At 41.0% G+C, this 23,696-nt stretch overlaps 1 protein-coding gene across 4 annotated transcripts in view; it reads left to right on the top strand.

Moving 5' to 3' along the window:
* PTPRT (protein tyrosine phosphatase receptor type T) overlaps positions 1–23,696 on the top strand; it is a 435,474-nt gene that overhangs the window by 328,975 nt on the left and 82,803 nt on the right. For all 4 annotated transcript variants that reach the window (XM_051633170.1, XM_051633173.1, XM_051633172.1 and 1 more), the window contains exons 12-13: positions 15,341–15,614; positions 23,617–23,653. In XM_051633170.1, coding sequence (XP_051489130.1) covers positions 15,341–15,614; positions 23,617–23,653 — 311 coding nt within the window. The remainder of the gene's footprint in view (positions 1–15,340; positions 15,615–23,616; positions 23,654–23,696) is intronic.

The raw sequence follows: 23,696 nt of genomic DNA on the forward strand, positions 1-23,696 counted from the left end.
CTCAATCTTTACTCCTCAACTCTCTCCCAAAAATCTCCAATGTGATTTTGAGGATAATTTTGTCTTTGAATCTGTTATTGTCAGGAGAGCTCAGTCAGTCCTTCATAGATTATTCACATATGACATCTTTAGACCTCTATTTGAGAATTTATATCTCACTCACTGCTTGAAAATACCACTGTAAGGGATTTTATCTACATGACATGTCCACTGGGTTGGTTTTTGAGTGTTGGATATTTGAAACTCCATCTGGTTTATTAACATGTGGTTGGTTCTATCAATCTACCTGTACTACTGTTACGGAGTAAATAAAGTTTCCAGAGCATGCATTAGTTTTGAGGACTTCAGGCTTTAAATAAATGCTCCTCTTGGGTATGATTGCCCTGTCAATATGCTGCTCTGTGTATTGGAGCTGTAGGACACTGTAGAAGGACATTAGAGAAGAGTCTGAAATTATTTTGAGGGGTTTCAGACGATGGAGTACTTTTATGTCTGAAAAAGATTGATTTAATCTCCTTACCTTCCTGCAGTTTCCTGAAGTAAATAATCTGTGATGTTCTTTTGTGTGTCTGCCAGCACATGGGTACAGGATGATCTTTAGGCACCTGACTCCTGTAGTGTGCTAAAGAACAGCATTTTTAGAACAAATATACTCAATCTTTATACTTGCTTTTATATATATATATAGATAGATAGATAGATATTAGAAGGGAGGAGGGGGAATATGTGTGTGTGTATTTGTATATATATATGCAGAATAAGTAACATGTGTAAGTGATCCTGGAGAAATATATTCAGGTAAGACCCATTTATTGTGTATGTGTGTGTGCAATGGTCAGATACTTGCAACCACTTGGATGGTGAAGAAGGATGAGTTAGTTTAATAATGTACATCTTACAGGAAATAAGCGAATTAGAATAGGAGAATGGGAGTTGAAATATTTTAGGTATATTTAGAAGTACTGAGCAAAGGTGAAACAAATACTTTTCTATCAACAGCCAGGCAGTAGGAGAAATCAATTTATATGGACCAAGCCCCATGTTGTTCTTGAGTTTTATAATCTGATTCTTGGTCTCCCAAGCATGAAATAAAGGAAATATTTTTGGTCCACGTGATGCTAAACAAATGAAGAGAAAGCAGTTGTAGTGTTATTTAACAGAGCACCTAAGAACAGTATTTTTTTCTGGTGGTATGCTCAAGCTAGTCTCCAAGCAAACAACCCCATCTGTGTATTTCTGTAGGAACAAATGGAAATCCCCTGTGCTGAAAAGGGAGTGGTATCGCTTCCATTTTATGTTGGGGAACTGAGACTTTGGCTAAATAAAACTTGTCTTCTATTTCAGTCTGCCACAAAACAGAAAATTGAGGACCTTTGGAGCCATAGCTTATAAATTTAATTTCAGATAATTCTTTATTATTTTATTTTTATATATGTATATATATTTTGTGCTTTCAGGCATTAACCTGTTCATCCTGAACTTACCTTTCCTATGTTCCTCTCATCAGCATCCTTATTTTGTTTTTGTTTTTAGTGTTTTTTCCATCCCCATGAAGGAGAGGTTTGCAAGCCTAGCGACCCTGATTCTGTGGTGGAAGAGGAATGAGAAAATAAGCTCTAAACTTGCAAAATTTGCTGAGGTTTTTGTTTTGTGCTGCACATGGTGGCTTTGGTGCACAGATCTCCGTCGTGACACAAAGAGCAATGCAGCTCAGCTCACTGCTTTGCAGCTTCTTAGTGGCATCAGATGAGATTGCCTCAGGCATTTCTGTTGATAATTAATTCATTAATGCCAAGAAAGGGTGGCAATTTCGTGTTCTGCACACTCCCACACAGCACACCTTGTGCTGGAAAATCAAGAGTGGAGCCAAGGATCAGCGAAACTCTGAAAAAAGGCTCTAATGTTGAAAGGAATGGGGAGCATAATGAGTTTTCATGCCCTTGGTGAATCTGGAAGTTCAGTTGCCTTGATAGGCATGTTATAAATACCTGGAAAATAAAACTCCTGGTCTGCTTCTTCTAAGCTCGTATTCAAATACATGCATCACATGACTTGGTTGATTGAATACAGGGCAAACAGTCATCACTTTAGATCTTTTAATTTTGTAGTATCTAATGAGGAATGAGATTATCAATCTAGGCTTCTGATATTATAAGCCTAATTAATTATCTGTATTAATTAACATCTCCTACAATATACCTCAGGGATATTGTTCTGAAATAACTCAAGCTGGGTTCCTACTGTGTTCCATTCTGCCTTTCATTTAGACAAGAGTTTGAAGGAAAATGAGTGTTTCTTTCCTCTTGAAGATAAGTGCTTTTTCTTTAACTCTGAATATAGGAGAACAAAAATGAGAATTTGGATGAAAGGCATGGAATAATGGCAGCTGTATGGATCAGTGTGATGTTTATTATGGCAAAAAGGGACAGAATAGAGTTGTCCAGAAGGCATTTGCAGGTTTAACCTGGTCAGTGTGTCCAAACTTGGCAAGCTGACCAGAGCACTGCAAGCCTGAGAATTCACTTCCATTTCAGCTGGAGTCACTGAATTTAGGTTAGATTCTACATGATGACTGCAATGGTACTTGAATTTACTCCAGATCTTAGAAGTGCTTTGCCTACTGTATCAGGAAAGAGACACAATGGAGATTCAGGGATGCATTGGGATGCATCAGGATGCCAGGTGACAACCATAAGTACCAGAAAGGAATATTATTCTTTGATGCAGCATGGTACAGTTAGTTGAATGAGTATTTCAAGGTGTTTGGTTTTTTTTTAGTTCCCTTTGAAGTGTCAGGTGTTGGCCCTAAAAAGTGAGGCCAAGGGGCATTTGGGGTCAATTGTCTCATCTGGTACAGGAAATGCATTCTTTAATTGGATCAGCATATGGTTAATCTGAGAATATTTTCCTTTAAAAGGTGATAAAACTGCCTTGGCCCATTTTGCAGCCTTCAGAAATACAGCCTTTCTCTGAGCCTGGATGACCTGCTGTGTCTTACTAACTACTCCTCAGAGAGCTTTGCCAGCAGTCAGAACTGGGAGAGGAAAGACATAAAACGTGCATATATTTTAATAATAATATTTTAACAATCAGATTACACATAGAGCCAATTCTTTTGTGCCAAGCAGCATTTTAATAGCCCCATGGTGAAGCTTTTGTTACCACGTATTATTTTGATGAAGGCCTGAGGATACTGAGAGGGAGGGAATGCTTTTGTGTAAATCTTTTATGCTGTCCAGGTAAACTGTCAGATTAAATTCCAGCCATCCAAAGGTTAATGAAGTCTGAAATTTAACATGACAATCACAAATCGATGGCCATTTTCTCACATCAAGCTATCAACCAGAAAGAGGAGGGAACAGGAAGTGATTCCCACGGTTGCCTGTTTGAAAGTTTGTTTTCTCCAAGACATTCCTTGGCTTCACAACTCCCAGAGCCAACAGGCCCCCTTCCTTGTTAACACAGAATAAAAAGATAACAACAAACCACATAAAAGATTAAAAAAAATTAGAAACCCTGAATTTCATAGAATAATAGAATCATAGAATGGTTTGGGTTGGAAGGGACCTTAAAGATCATCTAGTCCCAATCCCTGCATAGGCAGGGACACCTCCCACCAGCCCAGGTTGCTCCAAGCCCCATCCAACCTGCCCTTCAACACTGCCAGGGATGGGGCAGCCACAGCTTCTCTGGGCAACCTGGGCCAGTGTCTCACCATCCCCACACTAAAGAGTTTCCTCCTAAATTTCTGCCAAGCCTCCTTTTGCCTGCCAGAGCCCTTGGAGCAGGCCCTTCGATGGGTTGAAGTGAGCCTGACCACAGCTACTCTGGGTCAGAGCAGCCCACGGGAAGGAGCCTGGCTCTTTTGCAGACCACAGAGAATGATTTACCTAATAGAAGCAGCTCCTTAAGGTCTTTAAAATGAGATGGGATAAGGCTGGGCACAAGTCCCTGGCAAATATCCACCCCTCAGAAGCAGTGCATGAGCTTTACCCAGCCAGCAGTCAGGAAGATGATGAGTTCAAGCTCTTTTCTGCGGCGTGTGGCAGGCGGTGTTTACGCTGGCAGGTGCCCCTCAATGCATCTTTAATAACAAAAAAATGGGATAAAAGGGAGGATGAGTAAGCTCTGCTTTGCTGATGCAGACTCAGGCCTTTCAGGATTTAATTATACTACAGGTATCTAAATTCCGGAAACATGTTAATGCTCCCGTGATTAAAATTATAGAGGCCCTAATTGAAAAAGCATAAACCGAATTGAAGAATTCCTAATTATAGTTTGCTTTGAGGTGTTAATTTCCTCCATAATGAATGCATAATTTCTTGGAACTAGAAAAAGGGGGCTGCTGCACCAGTGCGTGGGCTGCAGCTGGAATGAAGGGATTATCATAAATGCAGCCAGGCAATTGAGAATAAACCTCTGCAGCCACGGTGCTCTTTGCCAGTCTGTAATTTCAGTGCTCCTTGCACAGCATTTTTCCAAAGCAAAAGGCAGAGCTGGGAGATGGTGAGGGATTTGTTTGCTGTGCAAAAGGAAAGGGAAAGAGGACTGGTTTATTTCATAGTAGTCATGGTGCAAAAGAGGAAGTGGAGGAGAGAGGCAGAGGGCAGAGTATTTGAAGTGGAGAGGTCAAATAGCCCAAAAGAAGAGGCAACAGTGACTTCCCTTTCTCCCGCCTTGGCAGATCACCCAGTAACTGCAGGAGCTGGTGTTGATGCAGGTTGAGGGTTTTTTCTGCCAAAGGATAAATTCTATATGTAATGTTTTCTCTTGTATCAAAAATATGCTTAGTTTAGAGGGAAGCTGGTGAACCATGGGATTATCAGATACAACCTCCTCATGTTTAAATCTGCCCCATTCCCACTGTGGGAGTGGACATAAAAGGTGTTTACAGATGATGACAAACTAGCTGTGAATTGCTGCAGAGAAGTCCTTATCCTTGGGACTTTGGTTCTCCCCTTTCTCCATCCTCATTTTTCCTTCATTCCAGGGCAGGAGATGCTGTAGTGAGGGTACCATTTAAGACCAACCTCTCCCTGGTGTCAGAGGCATGATCACTTTGCACATTCTGAAAAGCACAAAGTATCCAGAATAGGTGGAAAGAATCTGGTTGATACTCCTGCAGGTGCTGAAAATCTATATTACCCTTAAGTAGGGCTCATATTTTCTTTTGGATATTGATGATATAACTGTCAGTAGACTGTTACTCAGCATCATGTGGCTTGTCTAGTAATGAAGTTTCTCCTCAGGTCAGAAACAGAGCAGGTTCCTCCTTTTTGTCTTGGTTTTTCTTAGCCCTTTCATTAAAAACAGAACAACACAAACCCAAACACAAAACCAACAACAATATATTTTAGTGTTCTCTTTAACAAAAAAAAAAAAAAAAAAAAAAAAAAAAAAATCATGTTCTTATGTGAAGGTTTTTCCTCCTCAGTCTGGTACCTATGGTTGTGAAAAAAAGGAGAGAAAGCTTTAAATCCAAACTAGATTATTTCTGCATCCACATGGGCCTCATTTCATGGAAGCCATGGAAATGCTCAAATTACTTCTGACTGAGAATATATGCAAATATGCCCATCCTGTAGTCCAAGCTATGAAGGGCATGGCAAAAGGTATTGCATGGTCCCAGGAAAGCTGTAGAATAGTCTTTCTCCATCCTGCAGCTTGCTCAAGAACAACTTTGGCTCTTTTTGTCCTTGAAACTTCCTTCTGGTTTTAAACCAGGGATCACTGAGGATGACAAAACCTCAGTCAGCGATGCCTGTTTAATGCTGAGTGACGTTAACAAAAAAGGGGTTGCTGGTTTTTATTTGTAGATCAAACAGATGGCAGGTGGCTCAGGAGGCAAAAAACACCTCCAAAGCCACTCACATTAGCTCCTGTTGCAGCGAAAGCTGTATCTGTCTGCACTCATTATCTTTAATCTGCCAGCACAAAATAACATTGAACTGGAGAGATAGAGACTGGGCCTGCTCCACTGGGAAAAATCAGCTATTATGTCTAATCTGTGTTGCAAGCCAGGTCAGGCTTATGGAGATGGTTAAGATAATGGAACACAGAGCTTTGAGATGCCCTCTGGTTCTTTTTATATATATTTTTTAATTATTTTTAAAAAAATCTTATTTCCAAGAAGGTTAAACTGAGAGAATTTAAAGGATTTAAAAGAAGGGTACATATATAATGCAAGTAAATAGAAGCAGCAGCAGTGTTGTGGTGGTCTGGGGATGGAAAGGAGGCAGTATTGTGAGTATGGATAGTATCTTTTGTTAGACCAAATGACAGAGCTGGGGAAAATGGACTTTTAATGCTTCTTTTTGGTCAGTAAACACTGACTGTCAATACCCTTGTCTTTTTGACACGTTACCACATTTCTGTTTGCTGTGCACAGACCTTGCACAAAGATTAGACTTGCTCAGAAGTCTATGGGAATAATTGCATTTTTAGATTTCTTTCAGTAGTTGCCCTGCCTTGGAAAGACACAATTATTAGTCACCCATAGAAGATCAGTGGCGAAGGGAACACTGGAAGCACGAGGTTGGAAACACTGATTTTAGTATGTATTTATGTAGAGAAACACGTATACGTGTGCACACACAGATATGTAGATGCCCCCACATGCAGCTGTTTATTTAAACCATCACTATACCTGCTTTTTGGCACACCATTTTTACTGGTGCTCATGGAAGTTTGACAAGATGCTGTGTTTTTTGTGTATTGCAGTATTAAGATCCAGTCTCCAGAACAGCTCTTTCCCAGCACTGTCTCCTCCTCCTTCAACTCTGCAGGTCACAACTCAAGGGATGGCCAGAAGTCACTTTATCTGTATCTATATATCTATATATGTTTTCCCTTTTTGGACAACGTTGTAGGATTAACATGTGTTCAGGCTGGAAACTCCAGACTGGATTAGACAGGACATATTGACTGGTGGGTGGAAGTAGGAAGATGGGACAAGAGTGTGGGGTTTGTTTGCACACAGCTGATACTAAGTGACACTGGGCAAGTCACTTCACTTTCTCTGTGCCCATGTTCACACATCTGCAGCCATGGGGTAATTATGTGTTGGACCTCTGAGATCTGTCAGGATGAAAGTCTACCCACCTAGGGGCTGAGGCCAAGTGACATTTCGTTTGGCATTAGATAAACACTACCTTTTAATACAAAAAAATACAAACAAAACCCCCTAAAACACCCAACAACAACAAAACAAACAGCCCCCCAAAAAACCCAACCAAAAAAAAAAAGGGGGGAGGGGGGGAGGAAGGGTATTTTCTAAGACCCTTTTTCATTTTTTAGTCAGTTCTGGGAATGATGTGGTGCTGCAGTATGACTGCAAAGACCTTTCAGACAAAGTGTTCTGGCCTAAAGGTAACTTGGATATAATGCTGATGGCAGGATGCTTTCCTACCAAGACAAACCTGTGGTTTGCTTTTGTTTGGGTTCTTTTTAAGCCTGACAAAGTGCAGAATCCCTTAAATAAATATAAGCCCCTGTCCCACAGGCAGCTCGTTGCAGTAACTGATGCAGGTTGGAGGGAATCCAGGACAGGCCCATCTCTCTGTTCTCCTCAGGGATCACCCGGGCTTTAAACTTCCTTACTTTTTTCTAGTGCCCGTTTCAATCACTGCAGAAATTGAACAAAGCTTGAAATTTTAGCAATAAAAGAATGTCCGTGTGAAAACTCTGACTCCAAACGGCGTTACCCAAGTGTGGAAGCACTGCCCTTTGTTTCATGAATTTCAAGGTACAACGTGCCCTGGTAGTAGATCTATCCTGCTGAACTGAATATGAGAGCAGACCAAGATGGGAAGAAACTTTCTCAGCAGCCTTCTGGATTAAATGGGTGGCACTATTACTGGCTCTATCTCAGCAGATTTTTTCACAGCAATAGCAGTAATTACTGTCTCTTCTTTCTATGCCATCTTTACAATTTTGTCTGAATTTGGATATTTTGTTGGCGTTCTTCAACGTAGTAGAGTTGTTTAAATGAATGAACACGCAAAAATAACTTCAAAATGAAGGATCTGGTGTGAATAACTTTGCAATGTGAGAGACTATTTCCTCAAGTAGCATCACTATTATAAGCTTTATTTGTTGGATTATTTTGCAGATGCAACAAGCTGTTTTCTTTTAATGTTTATCTTAATGACAGTGCAACCCAATAGGGGCTACTTTTTGAACCTTTGAAATAGCCAAGAATATTCCAGAAGATGACATCTTAGAACAATCTCTTTTTCCTACTTTCTGCATTAAAATGTTTATTGAAAGCTAACCTTAACTTCAACATGTTATATCCTGCATGGAGCTGCTCCAAAGCCTAATGGGAACACCAGCAATCTTTAATTGATTTTAATGCCTCTCAAATCAGTTCTTAAATAAACAGAAAACTGCAGAACTCTGCCCTGGGTCCTGTAGGTTACATGTGAGGAGGCTGTGAAACTCACTTCATTATGTTTTGTAGATCAGTTTCCAAGCTTCTGATTGAAGGTGCTGTTGAAGATATTAAGGGTGACATTTTAGAATATGTGAAGAAGGGAACTCAATTCTTGGGAATATATTACAACCTGTTTGAACCTAGAAAACTTTATGGACTTGGAAACTGTCTGGGGAGTCAATTCTGAATGTCTGGAAGTTTGATTTTAGGATTGCAGGAGGATCCTGGTGAGGAAATGTTCACATTTAAAACCAGAGGAAAATGGTGCCATAAATGCAGAGTATGCTCGGAACAGCAAGTCTCAGTGTCAGGCTTTATGGTAATTTAGTTCTTGCAAAGTTTAGTAGGGTTTTAGTTATATATTTTTGTTTAGAGTTGAGTGGGGTTAGGTTATATTTCTTGCAGAAGAACTGTGCTAGTTCATAGGAGGGCTGGAGCCACGCTGTAAGAAGGATCACATCTGCTTTTCAATGTCAGGCTATTTTATAATAAGCTCAATAGATTGCTGATAGATTTTATAGGATATTTCTAGCTTCCAACCCTATTACATTTCCTTACATTTTCCTATTATTTTGTTTTTCATTGTCTATGTGCCAGAATTCAGGTTTTTATTTAGATACCTTTAAAGAAGAGTAATTAAAGATATTGATACTACTCTTCTGTCTCAGTTTGTACCACTGAAATCAACCTGGCTGGAAAAAAAGCATATGCACATTCTGTAGCTAATCTGATTTCTAATTGTGAGTGTCAGGCAGCACATCTGACCCCCTCCAATCCCAGTATCCTGAGTGATGGCTCCCTGCTGTCAGAATAAAGGTGATTAAACTCCTGGATACATATGAATATATTTATGTTTGTGCAACCAAATATAATAGGATCATAAGTTCAATGGAAAACCAGATGATTAAAAAAAACAGTGCTAAGGGTCTGCAGCCTGGATTCTGTGACTTAAGTGTCAACTTAAGTAATGGACTCAGGATTGTTTATATAACACCCAGGGAATCTGGTCTGAGGGTGTATTTCCAGTGGGCAAGCCAGGTGTTTGGTGACTGAAGTTATGTTTGATTTCTGTACGTTGTTGTAGAGCTCTGCAGTAGGAAGTCTGCACTGAGTTTTTGAGGTCTCTGTGTGACAGTGCTTTCCAGTCTTAAGAGCACACTTCTTAGAAACATTTGCATTGTAAATAAGAGAGAAGAAGCTGAATTGGTTGCTGGTCCCTCAAGTTATTGTACCTTTGACTCTGTTCACGCGCACTCGTTTTATTCACCTCTGTGCAGCATTAACTCTTGGGGATGGGTCAGATAATATTTGGGTTTGATTTCCATGGGTTTGGATAGCCTGCTCAGAAGAGCTGGATCCGTTAAATCCATGGAATAAGTGTGACAATGGAAATTCAAAGTCCAGCTCTCTGTGCTGTCTCCCACATACCTTCAGTCTGAGATGATGCAGCTGCTAGAAGATGCAATTCTTTTCCATTCTTACTTCATTTGCTTTTTTGTCCTTCATATTTGGAATTCAAATAACTATAAATAAGGAAACCTCTACCCTTTGGAAGCATCTTACTGCCTGCAGCCTATCAAACAGTTATTCTGAAAGTAATGTGTTCATTTGACCTAGTAATGAGAAGTCCCTGTTCTCTGTAGGGTGAACTGCAAAACCTGCTCACAATAAGCTGTGGAAAAATGCACTGTGAGATCAGGCTGTGCAAACTGGCACTTATTTTTGTTCCCTGGGAGAAAATATTATTGAAATAATAGATGGCTGATAATATATTTATGCTTAAATATTAAAATTAAATGAAAATGTATGAAATCTTTATATGATACTTAAAGAAATTTTAGTTCCAAAATTGGTCCAGAGGGAGCACGGAACTGCAGAAGCTTTCTTTCTGTTAAGTTTTAATAAGTCAGGTCAGGGGATCATTGTGAGGTTATATAGAAATGACATTCTGTTTCACACCCTACTTCTATCAGGGGCATAGTGAAGATTCCACCCTGCTGGTAAGTGCACCTACCAGATGTTGACTGCTCTGACTCAGCTTTCCCCCTCCACATCCATGCACACCTTTCATCCAGAACTTGAGCCTGGTCTAAATCCATGGCTAGATTTGTGGACAAGCATTTCCTCTGTCCACCCTCAAATCATACTGTGAGCTGCACAAAAAGAAATCAAAGAAGTCCAACAGCACTCAGAGAGACCTCAGTCACACAGAAACAGGCAGTGATTTAGAATGGCAATTATTAGCACTTGTGCTTCCACACTGAATAGAGAACTCATCCTTTAAAAGATTACCTTGTAGATGATAACCAGAGCACATTTTCTTCCTCTGCAGACAACGTTTGTGCTGTGGTGACCATTAGAGCTAGTGCTTTTATGAGTGATTTAGAAGAGAGTTGTCAAAAACTTTAAAAAGCTTCTATTAAAGTAATGTGGATTTATCTATCTAAGACCTATGAGATTTATAAAAGAATCCAGTTTTGGCCTCCTTTTCTAATAAGCACACGCAGCTGGGCACCAGGGCAGTCAGCTCCCCAGCCTTCTAGGAATTGAGACATTTGGTTAGTGGTTCAGATTCCAGAATCCCTGAAGAGCTCTCTGGAGAGCAGAGCTGATGGATGTTTGGGGACAGTCCTTCCCTGTCTTTTATGAGGACAGCAGTTGCTTGCAATGAGGTGTCTTGAAGTAGCTGAGCACTAGGAACACGAGCTCCTTGCTGCTGCTGCTGCCCTGCAGCATGTACGTGTGTGGATCTGATCCCAGTGCAAATGTGGCTGGATATTAAGAATTAAACTACAGTAGTTAGTTTTACTGTATCATTTCTCAGTTTTTTGGTACTGAAGTTGTTCTATACTGCTGGGGGTTTTAATGCTTGGCTTTTGTTGTCCCTTTGAATATAATTTCAATGTATGACACTGAAACCTTCTTTTATCCAGCTGGGCATTTTCAACTGATGAATTGATTCCTGTTATGAAAGCAGTGTTAGGTGACACTGGCTGGAAGCAGTAGCTTTGAAGCTTGAGAGGAAGAGAGCCCTGGGAGGTCCATTCTACCCTCTACCTGGCAGCCAGAATATTAGAATAATTTGGGTATCTCCTTCTTATTTCCATTGCCCAATTTTCTTTTTTTCTTTCCCCTAGCACTTCTGTTTGGAAAAGTGCTCCTCCTTTCCTCAGCTTGCAGTCACACTGCTGTGTATCACCAAATTGTTAGTCATAAGAAGCTGAAAAGGCTGACCCTGATCAACACCCAAACAGTGATGTGTCTGCAGCTGAAGAGCAGGCTGAAAGAGCAGATTCTACTCTTTGAGTTTATTTTGAGTTAGTGCCCAACCCCAATCATAGGGGTCATCATGTGTTACTGAAAGTTATCATCTCCTGAGCAAAACTGAATTAATTTTATTCTATTGAGAATAGTTGTAGTAATGCAGATGGTTTGGCCAAAGGTCAGGGTGGGTAATAGCAGGCTTGCTACTCAGAATTCCCACAGGAATTTCATTCAGAGGTAGGATCACTGGCTTTTTGCTCCAAGGAGAAGACACTCAGTTCTGGGAGTGCCTTCATGCTGATGGTAGTGGCTGTGGAAGCACTTGGTGTTCCTTGCAGCACTTCACTGGTTAATGATGGGAAGTTGATCTTTGAAGATGTCCTAAAGGCAGTCAGGAAAATTCTGCTACTAGGTAAACAAAAAAACCCCAGACAACACAAAACAAACACCCTTGTAAAGAAAAGAGCATAACCTGAAAAACTAAGATATGGCAGAAAAGAAGAAAAAGGAAAGTTAGGCTGTCACAGTCTGTGTCTCCATGAGGGGTGAACTGTGGATCCCACATGTCTGGAAGGATCAGACAGACCAAAATGCTGGCATCAAAATATCAGAAAGTGAGACCCAAAGTCATCATTTGGTAAGGAAACATTTTCTCAGAGTTACAGTCTCCAGTCCAGAGTAATCTTTGAAATCAGTCATGGCCTTGGCCACTTGACAACTTCCTTTGAGAGTGGCCACTTGACCACTACTGAGTAACCCAGCCTCAGAGAAAAGAGTGAGGCTGGAGGATGTCAGTCACCAAGTCAAGCAGGTAAAGCACATGGAGGTGATCAAGCTGTGTGAAAAAAGTGACAAGCAAGCAGTCAGTCACTCATGCTAACTTTCACCACAGCAGGTTTTTTAGACAGAGGAGCAGTGACAGCAGTGCTAGCTCAGATACTTGTTTAATAGAAAAGGAGACAGTATTTGAGCAGGAGTTAATGGGGTTTTAACTTGAACACAAATGGGATGTCTGTTACGTTTCAGTTGAATGTTCATGAGCATGCTGTTGTGCTTCCTGAGACACCTCCATTTATTGCAAAAGAATAAACATTAGAAGTAAAATTTCAGGTCATTAAGAGTGAGTTATCCTTGTGAAAGGAAGAGGTGTGTTAATGGCTAAATAGGAAAGCTAAAATGTGAAAGAAGAACAGAAAAAGGAGTATGTGTTATTAGGTTCTATACATATCAAAACTTGCTCATGATGTAAAAGTGCCTGCACTGGTGGAGAAGATATCAGAACTGTCAAGGGAGAAATTGAGATCTTCAAAGGTAAATAAATTCTCTGATGATTATGGAAAGAGTTCAGTTATCTGGCAATTCATGCCCCTGGGAGCTTCCCCTTCCCTGAAGACAGAAGAGAGGCTGTGGAGTCTCCTTCACTGGAGACATTCAAACCCCCTGGACACGTTCCTGTCTGATGTGCTCTGGGTGACCCTGCTCTGGCAGGGGGGTTGGGCTGGGTGATCTTTCGAGGTCCCTTCCAACCCCTAAGATTCTGTGATTCTGTGAAGAGTATTTAGTTAGGCTCATTGCTTGTGATGGAGAGAACCAAGAGAGTGTGGGTCACCCTCTGGACACTGTAGGTCTAGGGAGACAGGAAAAGGGAAGCCTTGCCATCTGTCAAGGCTGCAAGAAAATTTTTATATAATTTCTATGTGTATAGTTATTTGTGTCCATAAATAAAATATTTTCTTTAACCAGAAAAGACAAGCATTTGGGATGGGATAAAGCAAAACCCAAGCATCTCTCTAGGCTAGAAGGCATATGGCAAATGACATGAAAATTTCGGCTACTGTTTTGCACATTACTGGGAAAGTTTGCCATTTTGTTGGTCAGCAGTGTTGATTATCATTGCCAGAGATAAGGGTCAGAATAAGAATCTGCTGATGGTCTGTTAGCAAACAGTGTCCTGGGTGGTATGATCAAAGTTTACTTTGCTAAGCTGAGTGAAGAGTTTAGATGAAATAGGCTTTTGCTTACAGCTCTCACTGCATCCTCAGTGATAATTCTTAGCATTGCTGGGAAACCTGTTTGTCTTTTTAGAAATTGGAAAATAAATAGCAGAGTAAATCTGAAAAAAATTATTGAAAACTCCAGTGAAGAACTGAGGAAAGTTTCCCAAAATGTTGATGGGATGTCACTAAAGGATGTAGTCTGTATGTCTGGTGGGGGCTTCTGCATGACAAGTGTCAGTAGCATCCTGCATCAGGATAACTTCAGTGCTAAGGAATTAATAATTTGATTGTAGTTATAAAGACTAGCTGGGTTTGTGTCTAGCAGCAGGAAACAGGTAATAACCAGGTGATTCATTGACCACCACGTTGATAACAGTGAGTGTGCCAGATACCTGCAGCCCTGGAGTGACACTTAATTGTAAAGCATGAGCCAGGTTTGGGTTTACTCCTGCTGAAGGTGCCAGAACTTCACTTCCCAGAGAAGCATTGATGAGCTATTGCTATGCTAGAAATTGTTCAGGCCAATCTTTCTGCAACAATGAGCCTGTGAAAGCCAGGAGAATGATACACTGCTGGCTGGTTCCAATCTTTTAATCGATCTCTCCTGTCTGACTAAACAAAGGACCAGGCTCACACAGACAGGTGAGGGCAGCACATGTGAATATCCTGACAAAAAGCAAAATGACTGCAGTGCTATCTCTCTTTGTCAAATGGGTGAGTGGTGTTTAGCAGATGGTAAACCTGCCTCAGCTGTAGCAGCATTGAACTTACAGGCTTTCTTAACTGTCAGAGGGGAAAAAAAAATAAATCAAACCACAACAACACAAGAAAACCCGGTGCATTTGAATCCCTTGAAACCTCCTTGAGCCTCAAATAGTAAGCTAGAAATAACAAGATTGCTATACATATCAGAGAGGCCAAAAGCTTAGCAGAAATAGAAAAGGATTAACATTTCATAGAGCTGGAAAGAACATGAGGAGTAGTTGCTGTTTCCTGAAACAAAAGTGAATAGGGAGAGCTTTAAAGCCACTTGCTCATTGTATAAACCAGCCTTTTTGTGGTGGAAAGTAGGAGGAGACTCACCATCAGGAATTAATGTTAGACATCCCTACATCCCAGGAGATATCCTGAAAAGAGTGCCAAGAAAAGTTAGCTTCTTAGAAGATGTGAGAATCTTTTTGATGTAAACTGATTCTTGCACTCTGAAACTGTTTCAGAAGGGATCTGACACCACTGCCCTGCTAATGTTCTCCTCTACTGCAGTCACTGTTCAGCCCAAGCAAACAATTCATGTTTCAACTTTGTGGCTGGAGCAAAAGCATCTGCTTTCTAATATTCAGTACATTAAAAATGCATTGTGGACAGGATATTTTATTAGTTAATCTTGTTTCCCAAGTGTGACAAGATTGAAATGTCTTCTGACTTTCACCAAGGTGTAGCCTGAGTAACTCCACTAAATCAACAGAGTGAGCAATCAGCATCTTGCCCACACAGGACCAGTCTGTTACTGGTGTGCTAAGAACTATGTCTGCGGTGATGCCCTAGCTGTGGTTTTCTTACTTTATCTTTTCCTGTTGTTATTGGAAACATTCGTGATGTTTAAGGCCCTTGGAGCTCTAATCTTACCTTTCTCTCTCCCTCCTAGTGTCTATCAACTTGTTGTCAAGGAGGAGAAGCTGCAGAAAGCACGGAGAGCTGCAGACATCATTGAATGCTTCTCTGTCCCAGTGAGCTACAAGAACGCTTCCAGTCTCGACTCACCACACTACTTTGCAGCTGAGCTGAAACCCATCAACTTGCCTGTCACCCAGCCCTTCACAGTGGGTGACAACAAAACCTACAATGGCTACTGGAATGCTCCACTTTCTCCCCTGAAAAGCTACAGCATATATTTCCAGGCTCTTAGCAAGGCAAATGGAGTAAGTGCAGAGAAAATTGAAATTGGATCTGTACATATGACCACCTCTGTCTGTCTTCCTCATCTTTCTCCTTCCTTTTCCACTGAATGCCAGTTTAACTCCTTTTTATTACCCTCTTAAAGAAATTTGATGAAAATTAAACATGCCACTATTTGTTCTTCACTTAAGTCTCTCTCTGATGCCTAGATCCAACGAGAAACCTGTTGGCAAGCCAGACTATGTAAAGGCACATGGTGGCATGTGATTTACAAAATTAATTTATTAGAATTTTTTTTTTTTTTCCTTCCTTTCAAATGCATGAGTGTCAGAGCAGGGCTTGTCCTTAGAAAACACATTCTGATAGTCTTGTGATTTTGGAGGAGACATGATGAGATGAGAACTGCCCAAAAGCTATGAGTTTGGATTATCTTGCAGCAGCGTTTAGTCACATCATCATGTAGCACTTACAGTGGAGAGTTTTAGCTTGAGTAAGTGGTACTGCAGGGGGGACTATATGTTTGTGTTTCTTAGTCCTTTTGAACACCCTGGACTGTGTTTTTACATATACTTGCTCTGTGATATTAGGTTTAAAATGGGTACAGCACAGGAGACGTAGTCTGCCCTTTTCTCAGACTCAAATGACCCACAAATAATGCCACAACAGATCCTGTGATAGGAAAAGAGAAGGCCTCATTGCCCTCCTCTGTTCTTCTATTCCAGCCTAGAATTGTTTGTGACCTTCTCTTTTGACATCCCTGTTATGGGTCTGTTCAGCTAACAGTCTATGAACCAGACCCAGTTTAAGCAGTTGTTCACCTTCCTCCCCTCTGACTCCCTTAATTGTTTTTCATTATCACATAACGTGGTACAAATTGACACTCCGGCCTCTTGAAGAGTCTTAGAGCACTGACATGGCATCAAGAAGTTGGGTACCAGAGTGTGTTATTACCACGTTTGCCAGTGCTTTCACAAATTTGACTTTAACATGGATAAATTCTTTAAGACATCACCTCTGAAAGAGCAAAATTAGAAAAATCAATCAAAGGTGAGCGGTGTAGGCTTTGGGCTCCACTTGGGATAGTGTCTTTTATACCCCAAGTGCAGGCAGAGATCACAGAGGACCATACATCATTTAACAGGCTAGCAATGCCAATGAAGGTTCACAACATATCTTGGTGTTTTACAACCTTCATTTATCAACATTCTCCTGCAGGGTTTCTGCTGCGTGGCTGAAAAGCACAAAGCTCTTCAATGCTGTGCTGGTTTTCACCTCAGTTTCCTTTCTAGTTGATGTAGTTTCCTTCCAGCACTACTGAGTGAATTCAATTTCAGATTTACCTTTAGAAAGGAAATTGTGAAATCCATGTATGTGTCTTTCGTTGTCTAGTTAGTTTCCCCTTGTGTGATAGTTAATTGCTAGTGAATGGATCCCTAGGGAAGAAAAAACTTTGTTTGCTTAAGTACAATGTAATATGCCATAAATTAGTTCTCTGAATGGAATTGTGTAGGCTGCCCTTGGAATTCTGGGTTAAAGTAGCACTAGCGTGTGGTTCCTACTTTTTCTGGATCTCTGTAGCTGGCAGGTTGCATCACACTCTCTATGTAGAAGGTGACAAGGACTCCAAAAAAGGATGATTTCATCATGGAATCACAGAATGGTTTGGGTTGGAAGGGACCTTGAAGATCATCTAGTCCCAGCCCCCCTGCCATGGGCAGGGACACCTCCCACCAGCCCAGGTTGCTCCAAGCCCCATCCAACCTGCCCTTCAACACTGCCAGGGATGGGGCAGCCACAGCTTCCCTGGGCAACTTGGGCCAGGGTGTCAACACCCTCATCATATTCTGTCAAAGAAAGCAAATTCCTGTTTGAGCAAGGAATTACCTCTTGCCTCAATAACTTACTTTGGTACAATATATATTTACATATCCTTGGAGTGTGGTGGTATGGGAAAAAATATAGAGCAAATGCCCAAGAATGGAATATGGATCTTGGAAGGAATATCTGTGATACTTTTTGATTCTTTATAAAATCTTTAAACCCTATATTTCAAACATGAGGGTTTGATTTGCACACCCAGCCTTTTGCAGATATAAATAATAAGTTTTGTTTCATTCCAAGAGCTGTTTGCAGGTATAATTTGTATTTAAGAGTGTTGGGTTTTTGCTTATATCTATGATCTGCACAGCTTTGACTGGTCTTCATAAAGCCTGCTAATAATAATAATAATAATAATTGTGGCTGCAACATGGCATTTTTGATAATGCACATCTGCAAACAGTCGAAAGAGTAATAATTTAGCACAATTAAAATATAGCCTTATGTTCCCTTGCACATTAAAAACTTAACAGAACATTGCCACTCATTTTTTTAATTAGGATATTCTGTAGTTTCATTAATCACTGACAGTTATGGAGTGATGAAATTTCTTTCCACACCTGGAAGCTGCAATGAGAAACCTTCGTGCAGTGAACCAGAACACCTTTCTTTGGAAATGCAGGGCTCTGGGGAGAGCTTAATTTGAAGAAACATGCTGTACTTGGTCAAAAAGCTTGATTAGGAGGAGGCAGAAATGTTAGAGGAGTTCTGCATTGTTTCAGCTCTGCTGTGCAGGGAGGGTTGTGCTCATTTGGTGTTCTCATCTGCTCTGCAACCATTAGCTGTGATTGTTACAGTGAAAGGAATATAATTAACAGCTGGATGCAAAACAAGTGTGGCAAATTGCTGCAAAAATCAGATCATGAGCTTTCCTGCCTCCTCTTGTGCAATGTTGTACTTCTTGTTTGAGAGTCTGAATGAGAGAGCTGTCACTTGGCTGAATTCTTTTCCGTGGACAGTTGTATGAAGTTTGGTCAACATGGTACTGCTTCCAGACAGGAGTCTAAATAGAACATGTGTGAGACAGAAAGGTTTTGTTATACAAAACGCTTGTGACTTGTGTGAATTTCCCTCCTAGGGACTGTTGAAAGCCAGATGCTGAACTGAAATGTGTCAGAGTTTGAAGTAAGAGGGGGAAAAAAACAGCCAAGAGAAAAAGGAAATGAAAGCTCCAGGTTTTGTTACTGCAGGGGTGAGAAACACCATTAGTTACTGTTTAATTGTTAGATGGAGTTAGCATGAGAAGTGACATGGGAGCACTGGACAACTTGGCTACGCTCTCCTCTGGCAGGATCTCCACACATGCTGTTGCAGCCATCCAGGTAGTTAACTGATGTTTGCTAGTTGTCCTGGTGCCACCTGCTACAGATGGCTGCCTGACAGAGCATGATGTTTTTCCTTGTCTGAAAAACCTCCCTGAGATCTCCCCTTTAAAGCTCCAGCCCTTTTGACATTTATCCCTCTGAAAGGAGAGGCCAGGGTTGCAACACCATGTTACTCCTTATCCTCTCTTATCCTTATACTGACTTAAAATCAAATGTTGCAGGTTTTATTGTCCCCAGGTTCTTTATCTAGGCCATTGTAGATGACAGTCTCTGGTTACTAATCCAGCCACATGCTCAAACGGGCAGAATTCTTTGGCTGATGTAAAACCTGCCTGAATTTTTGAACAGCTCAGAAAACAGAGTTTTCTACAAATCCTTCCTGGAGCTGCATTTTCCTTCATTGAGTTAAAATGAAATCTGTAACTGCACAGTTGCAATCAATAACTCTTGGCTGTTTTTCCTCTAAATGGGAGATGAGGCAGGAGTCTTTGTAAGGCGTCTGGAGATGATGGGGAGATGCTGCCAGCTGCTCCTCCAGCCAGGTGGCCCAACAGGTGAATGATGTTTGCAGGCCAGAATTCTGAAAAGTAGTACCACAGGAATCAATGAGAATATTATTTTTGAGGGAATGACAGACTCTACAGAGATTCTTATTGATTTCTTTGCTCTCTAATGACTTGTACTACATGCACGATCGGGCAGTTCATTATTATCAGGGGACACCAGACTGGATTTCTAGGTGCTGACAGGTCTACCCTCAGTACTCAACATTTTTCTTCTGAGACATGTTGGAGATGTGGATAAAGCTGCTGGCAGAGAGGAAGCATTCATCCTTGTGGAGATGACCCACCAGAAAAGTAGTGAGGTACTTTGGTTCAGCCACCTGCATTGCTTCTGTGAACTGTTGAACAGCTTTGAGGAGCTCAGCGCTCAGCAGGGTTTTGGGTGTACAGTTTTGTTCAGTTACATTTACTTCTGCTTAATCTCATATTGGAGCTGCTGGGGCAGAAATAAAGCAGCTGTGGAAGCACTTCACTTTTTGTTAGCCCCTGTTTCCACATGTGGTTGGCTTTTTTGGGCCAGACTACGCGGACCTGAGAGTTTTCTGGATAGTAAATAAAATCCTGCTCCAGTCTGCCTCAAATTTGAGATGTTGGGAGGTGTGGTGTGTGCCTTCAATTATGAACTATATAACATTGAAATAACTTTCTATTGTAAATAATAAAAGAGAAGAGATTGCCCTTTTAGGTTGTGAAGATGCAGCTGTCACATAATCATATGTCTCGCTGCCTTCATAGCCGTTTTCTGCAGAAAATAGTTCCCATCTGAACACTGAAGAGACAGAGGCAGAACTTGTCTTGTTATCACTCAATGTACTTCTGTGAAAACGTGCATTTAGGAACCTACATAATTAGCAGACATCAGCTCCCTGGCTTTGAAAAAGAAAGAAACATACTAGATTAAATAATGTTTAAAAAAGAAAACCTGAAAATTCAAAGGGGTGCTAAAACAGGCTCACAGTGTGTAGCTTCAAGTTTGTGTGCCTGAGCTGTGTTGGCAGAGAGGTTTACTCAGCTCCTCAGCACAGTCTGTGCTCTCTTCAGAGGGTCTCCAGCTCATTCTAACTGTAGATTGGAGTCTGCCCTCCAGGAACAGTCTGACAGCAGTCCAAAACTCAGTCCTGTGTTGTTTGTCCACAGTGTATGGACTTCAAAATTTAGCCAGGGTTCAGTCTTCAGTGGGGGTCTCCTGTAGTCATGTTTTATTCATGTGGAGGTAAGTTCCAGAAAACCCACTTATGTAAATATGTTCTAGTAAGGGCATAGCTGGGCTTCATCCACAGTAAGCTTTCTGGATACAAAGCATGTTGGAAAACAAAATTTGGATCGAGTTGTGGGTGTTTTCCTATTCCAGGATCATGGTTAGGTCAAGCCTACATTGTTCTGTTATGGCTCAGATAGAAAGTGTCTTAACCTGGCAGTGATACGAAGCTGAAGTAGCAGTGCTACTGGGTCCTTAAGTCATTCCTGTGATTTCAGCCATAATACAAAGCAGGGACTTTATACTGAATATGTAGGATCTCAGGTCATCATGAAGACTGTTGTAGACATAAAGTGTTATAAAACTTCTGTGGTAACACAGCTTTTAAAAGAACATTTTTTATTATCCCTTTATTTCCTTATTTTTCTTGTAATTGCTTCAAGCCATCCAGATGAATACATGAGAATTACTTCTGTTGTTTATTCCTTCATGGCTAAAGAGAAGCATCTTCCTGTGGACAGAAAAGCACCTTATCTGAATCAAAAGTAGCATTTTTCAGAAAACAAATGTGATTGTGGGAAAATGCTTTAATTGCTTTTTTTTTGGGGGGGAAATAAGTTTATTTATTCTGTTTCTTGGTTAAAAAGTTCATACATAATCTCAAATCTCAGTGTCAATCAAAGAAAACTAGTTTAAATTTAAAGAGATCTCATTTTTTATGAGGCACCAAAGAGATAAACAGTGGGTTGGTCAATGAGGGGATCAATAGAAATTGATGGAATAATCAGCCCTAATCAGGAATATGGACTAAGTTCAAGACTTTCAACTTAAGCATCCCTAATAGCTGGATGTCTGGTGTCTGTGCAGGCTTCCTTTATGTTTATCTTCTCAGAAGATGCAATTTGAAATGAAGGTCTGAGGTCCAGATGTCTTGTTCTCTAGTGATTGATTGCCCTTGCTTTTGGCAGTGCCAGGCCACAGTGTTCTAATAACTATGACTGTCTGTGCTAAATGCAGCAATTAGTAAATGTAGATGCAAACAGAACATGCTGCATCCTGTCTTCTCAAATTACCCTGTGGGAGGGTAATGTGCAGGGATGTGCACCATGCTCTAGTGGGATCAGTTACAGCATCATTAACAAGATTTCAGGTTTAGTTTTCTCACTTCTTCTTTTCTCAACGTTGACTAATTTCTCTAACTTTGAGTTACACTTTGAAGCTAGCAGAAAGCAAGAAACACACAGGAAAATTTTCCACAAGGAAATGTGAGCAAGTGTCCTCCTACTTTCGGGCTGCAAAAATGCTATTTTCATATTTTTTATTTTATTCTTCACTGCTGATTTTCCGGGTCACCTTGTCTTAAATTGTAAACTACAACAGGATCTGTCTGGTTTGTAATTCCCAGCATTATGTGCTGAGGCTGTGCTCTGAAAACAAAGCTGTGTTTCTCCTGCTTCATACATCATCACTAGTAATAAAGATTTTGGGTTTCCAGAGTAGGTGGCGATTCGAGCTGATTATCCACAAGGCAGAGATGAATGGGGAGCTCTGTCTTACAGCCAGCTTGACTTTGCAGTGCTGATGGTTGTACAGATTGTGTAGAGGAGTCAGTTTTTGAGGGAGAGAGGGGTGGGTGCATCCAAGAGAGATGCACCTGGTTTTCTGGGATAAACAGTGCTTCGGTCTCACTCTGGGGACTGTAAAGTTGGGAAAAGATGTCCTTAATAGACATGATATGTCCTTGGTGATCCAGGAGCTCCTTAAGAGTGTTTGAAGGCAAGATCAAAGAGACAGTTTGTCCTTCTGAATATCTTGTTCTTTCTAGACTACACACAGGGCTGCTCATTACCAGGTACTGTGGTTGATGAGTATCTCGAGGCTGCATAGAGAGGGAATCACTCTTTCCCAGTGTGGATCCTTCAGTCATCCCCATCCTCCCCAAAACGTAACTGTGAGCAGAAGGGCACAAAGGGCCTGCTTGTTTCTGCTCTGACCAAAGAGGCTCTGTCACAGATGGAACAGATTTTCTCCAAGAGTAAATTCAGACCTTCACAGTGTTTGTGTTGTTGCTTGAGGATGGAATGAGATGCTCAGCGATGCATTTGCTGGGCTGTTGTTTCCAGAGAACAGACAGCATCCATATTAATGTAGCATTGTTACACACAGTAATTTATGCAGTATTCATTACACCTGAGGCATGTACAAGAGCATGTAAAGACATCAAGTGCTACCAAACCCCTGCAGCAGATTAGTGCCTGACACAGTCAGCTTTTTAACAAAGCAGCACATTAACATTCGGAGAGCAGTTGAGCATCGGACAGAAGCAACCCCTGCCAATAGAGCTGTAGAATGAGGAGCTGGGCATAGCAAAAAGGATGTGCTGTCAGTGGAGGGGGCCTGAGAAGGTTGTTAGTGAAGCCAAACACAACATTGCTGTTCCCATCCAAACTCCTGTTTACGCAGCTCTGCCGGCTCTGAGGTGGATTCAACAAAAGCCTTGGGTTTTCTCCCAGCTCTGTGATGAAAAACTGCTGTGGTGTGGGTTGTGTTTGAACAGCTCATTTGGCAGAGCTCGCCATACAGCCTGCTGGTTTGCTTCACATACATATCAGAGAGCTGAAATATTCAAACGACTACTTGTGTGTCTGTTTGCCATGTGTTTAAATCAATACCAATTTGCAAAATTTGCAGTAATGGCGCATGAAAATTAAATGTACAGTTGCATGTACGTTTGACCCAAGGCTTGTCTGCCCATGACAGATCAGGTCACGTAACTGGCAAATTCTACTAGTTCATCAGGCAGTTACATGGGACCCATCACTCACACACTGAGTGTGGAAAAACATGTTGTCACTCTTAACTTCTCAACAGTTAGAGAAGCAGCTGTGGGCAAGTCCATTAGTATGGGGTGTTTTATGCAACTAAAACTCTTGGTGGCATTTTCAGAGATAACTTGTAAGAAAAATGCTTATTTGTTTTAGTACCCTTTAAAAGGAATGTATGTTTCTTGTAGATGGGCAAATTACACATCTTGATGTTTTCCTCTTTTGTTGTTTTTCAGGAAACAAAAATCAACTGTGTCCGTCTGGCAACAAAAGGTGGGTCTCTTTTTCCTGTAAGTCATAATGGCAGTAAAGTGAA

This window comes from Apus apus, chromosome 15, assembly GCF_020740795.1.
Source record: "Apus apus isolate bApuApu2 chromosome 15, bApuApu2.pri.cur, whole genome shotgun sequence".
NCBI classification, from domain to species: Eukaryota; Metazoa; Chordata; class Aves; order Apodiformes; family Apodidae; genus Apus; species Apus apus.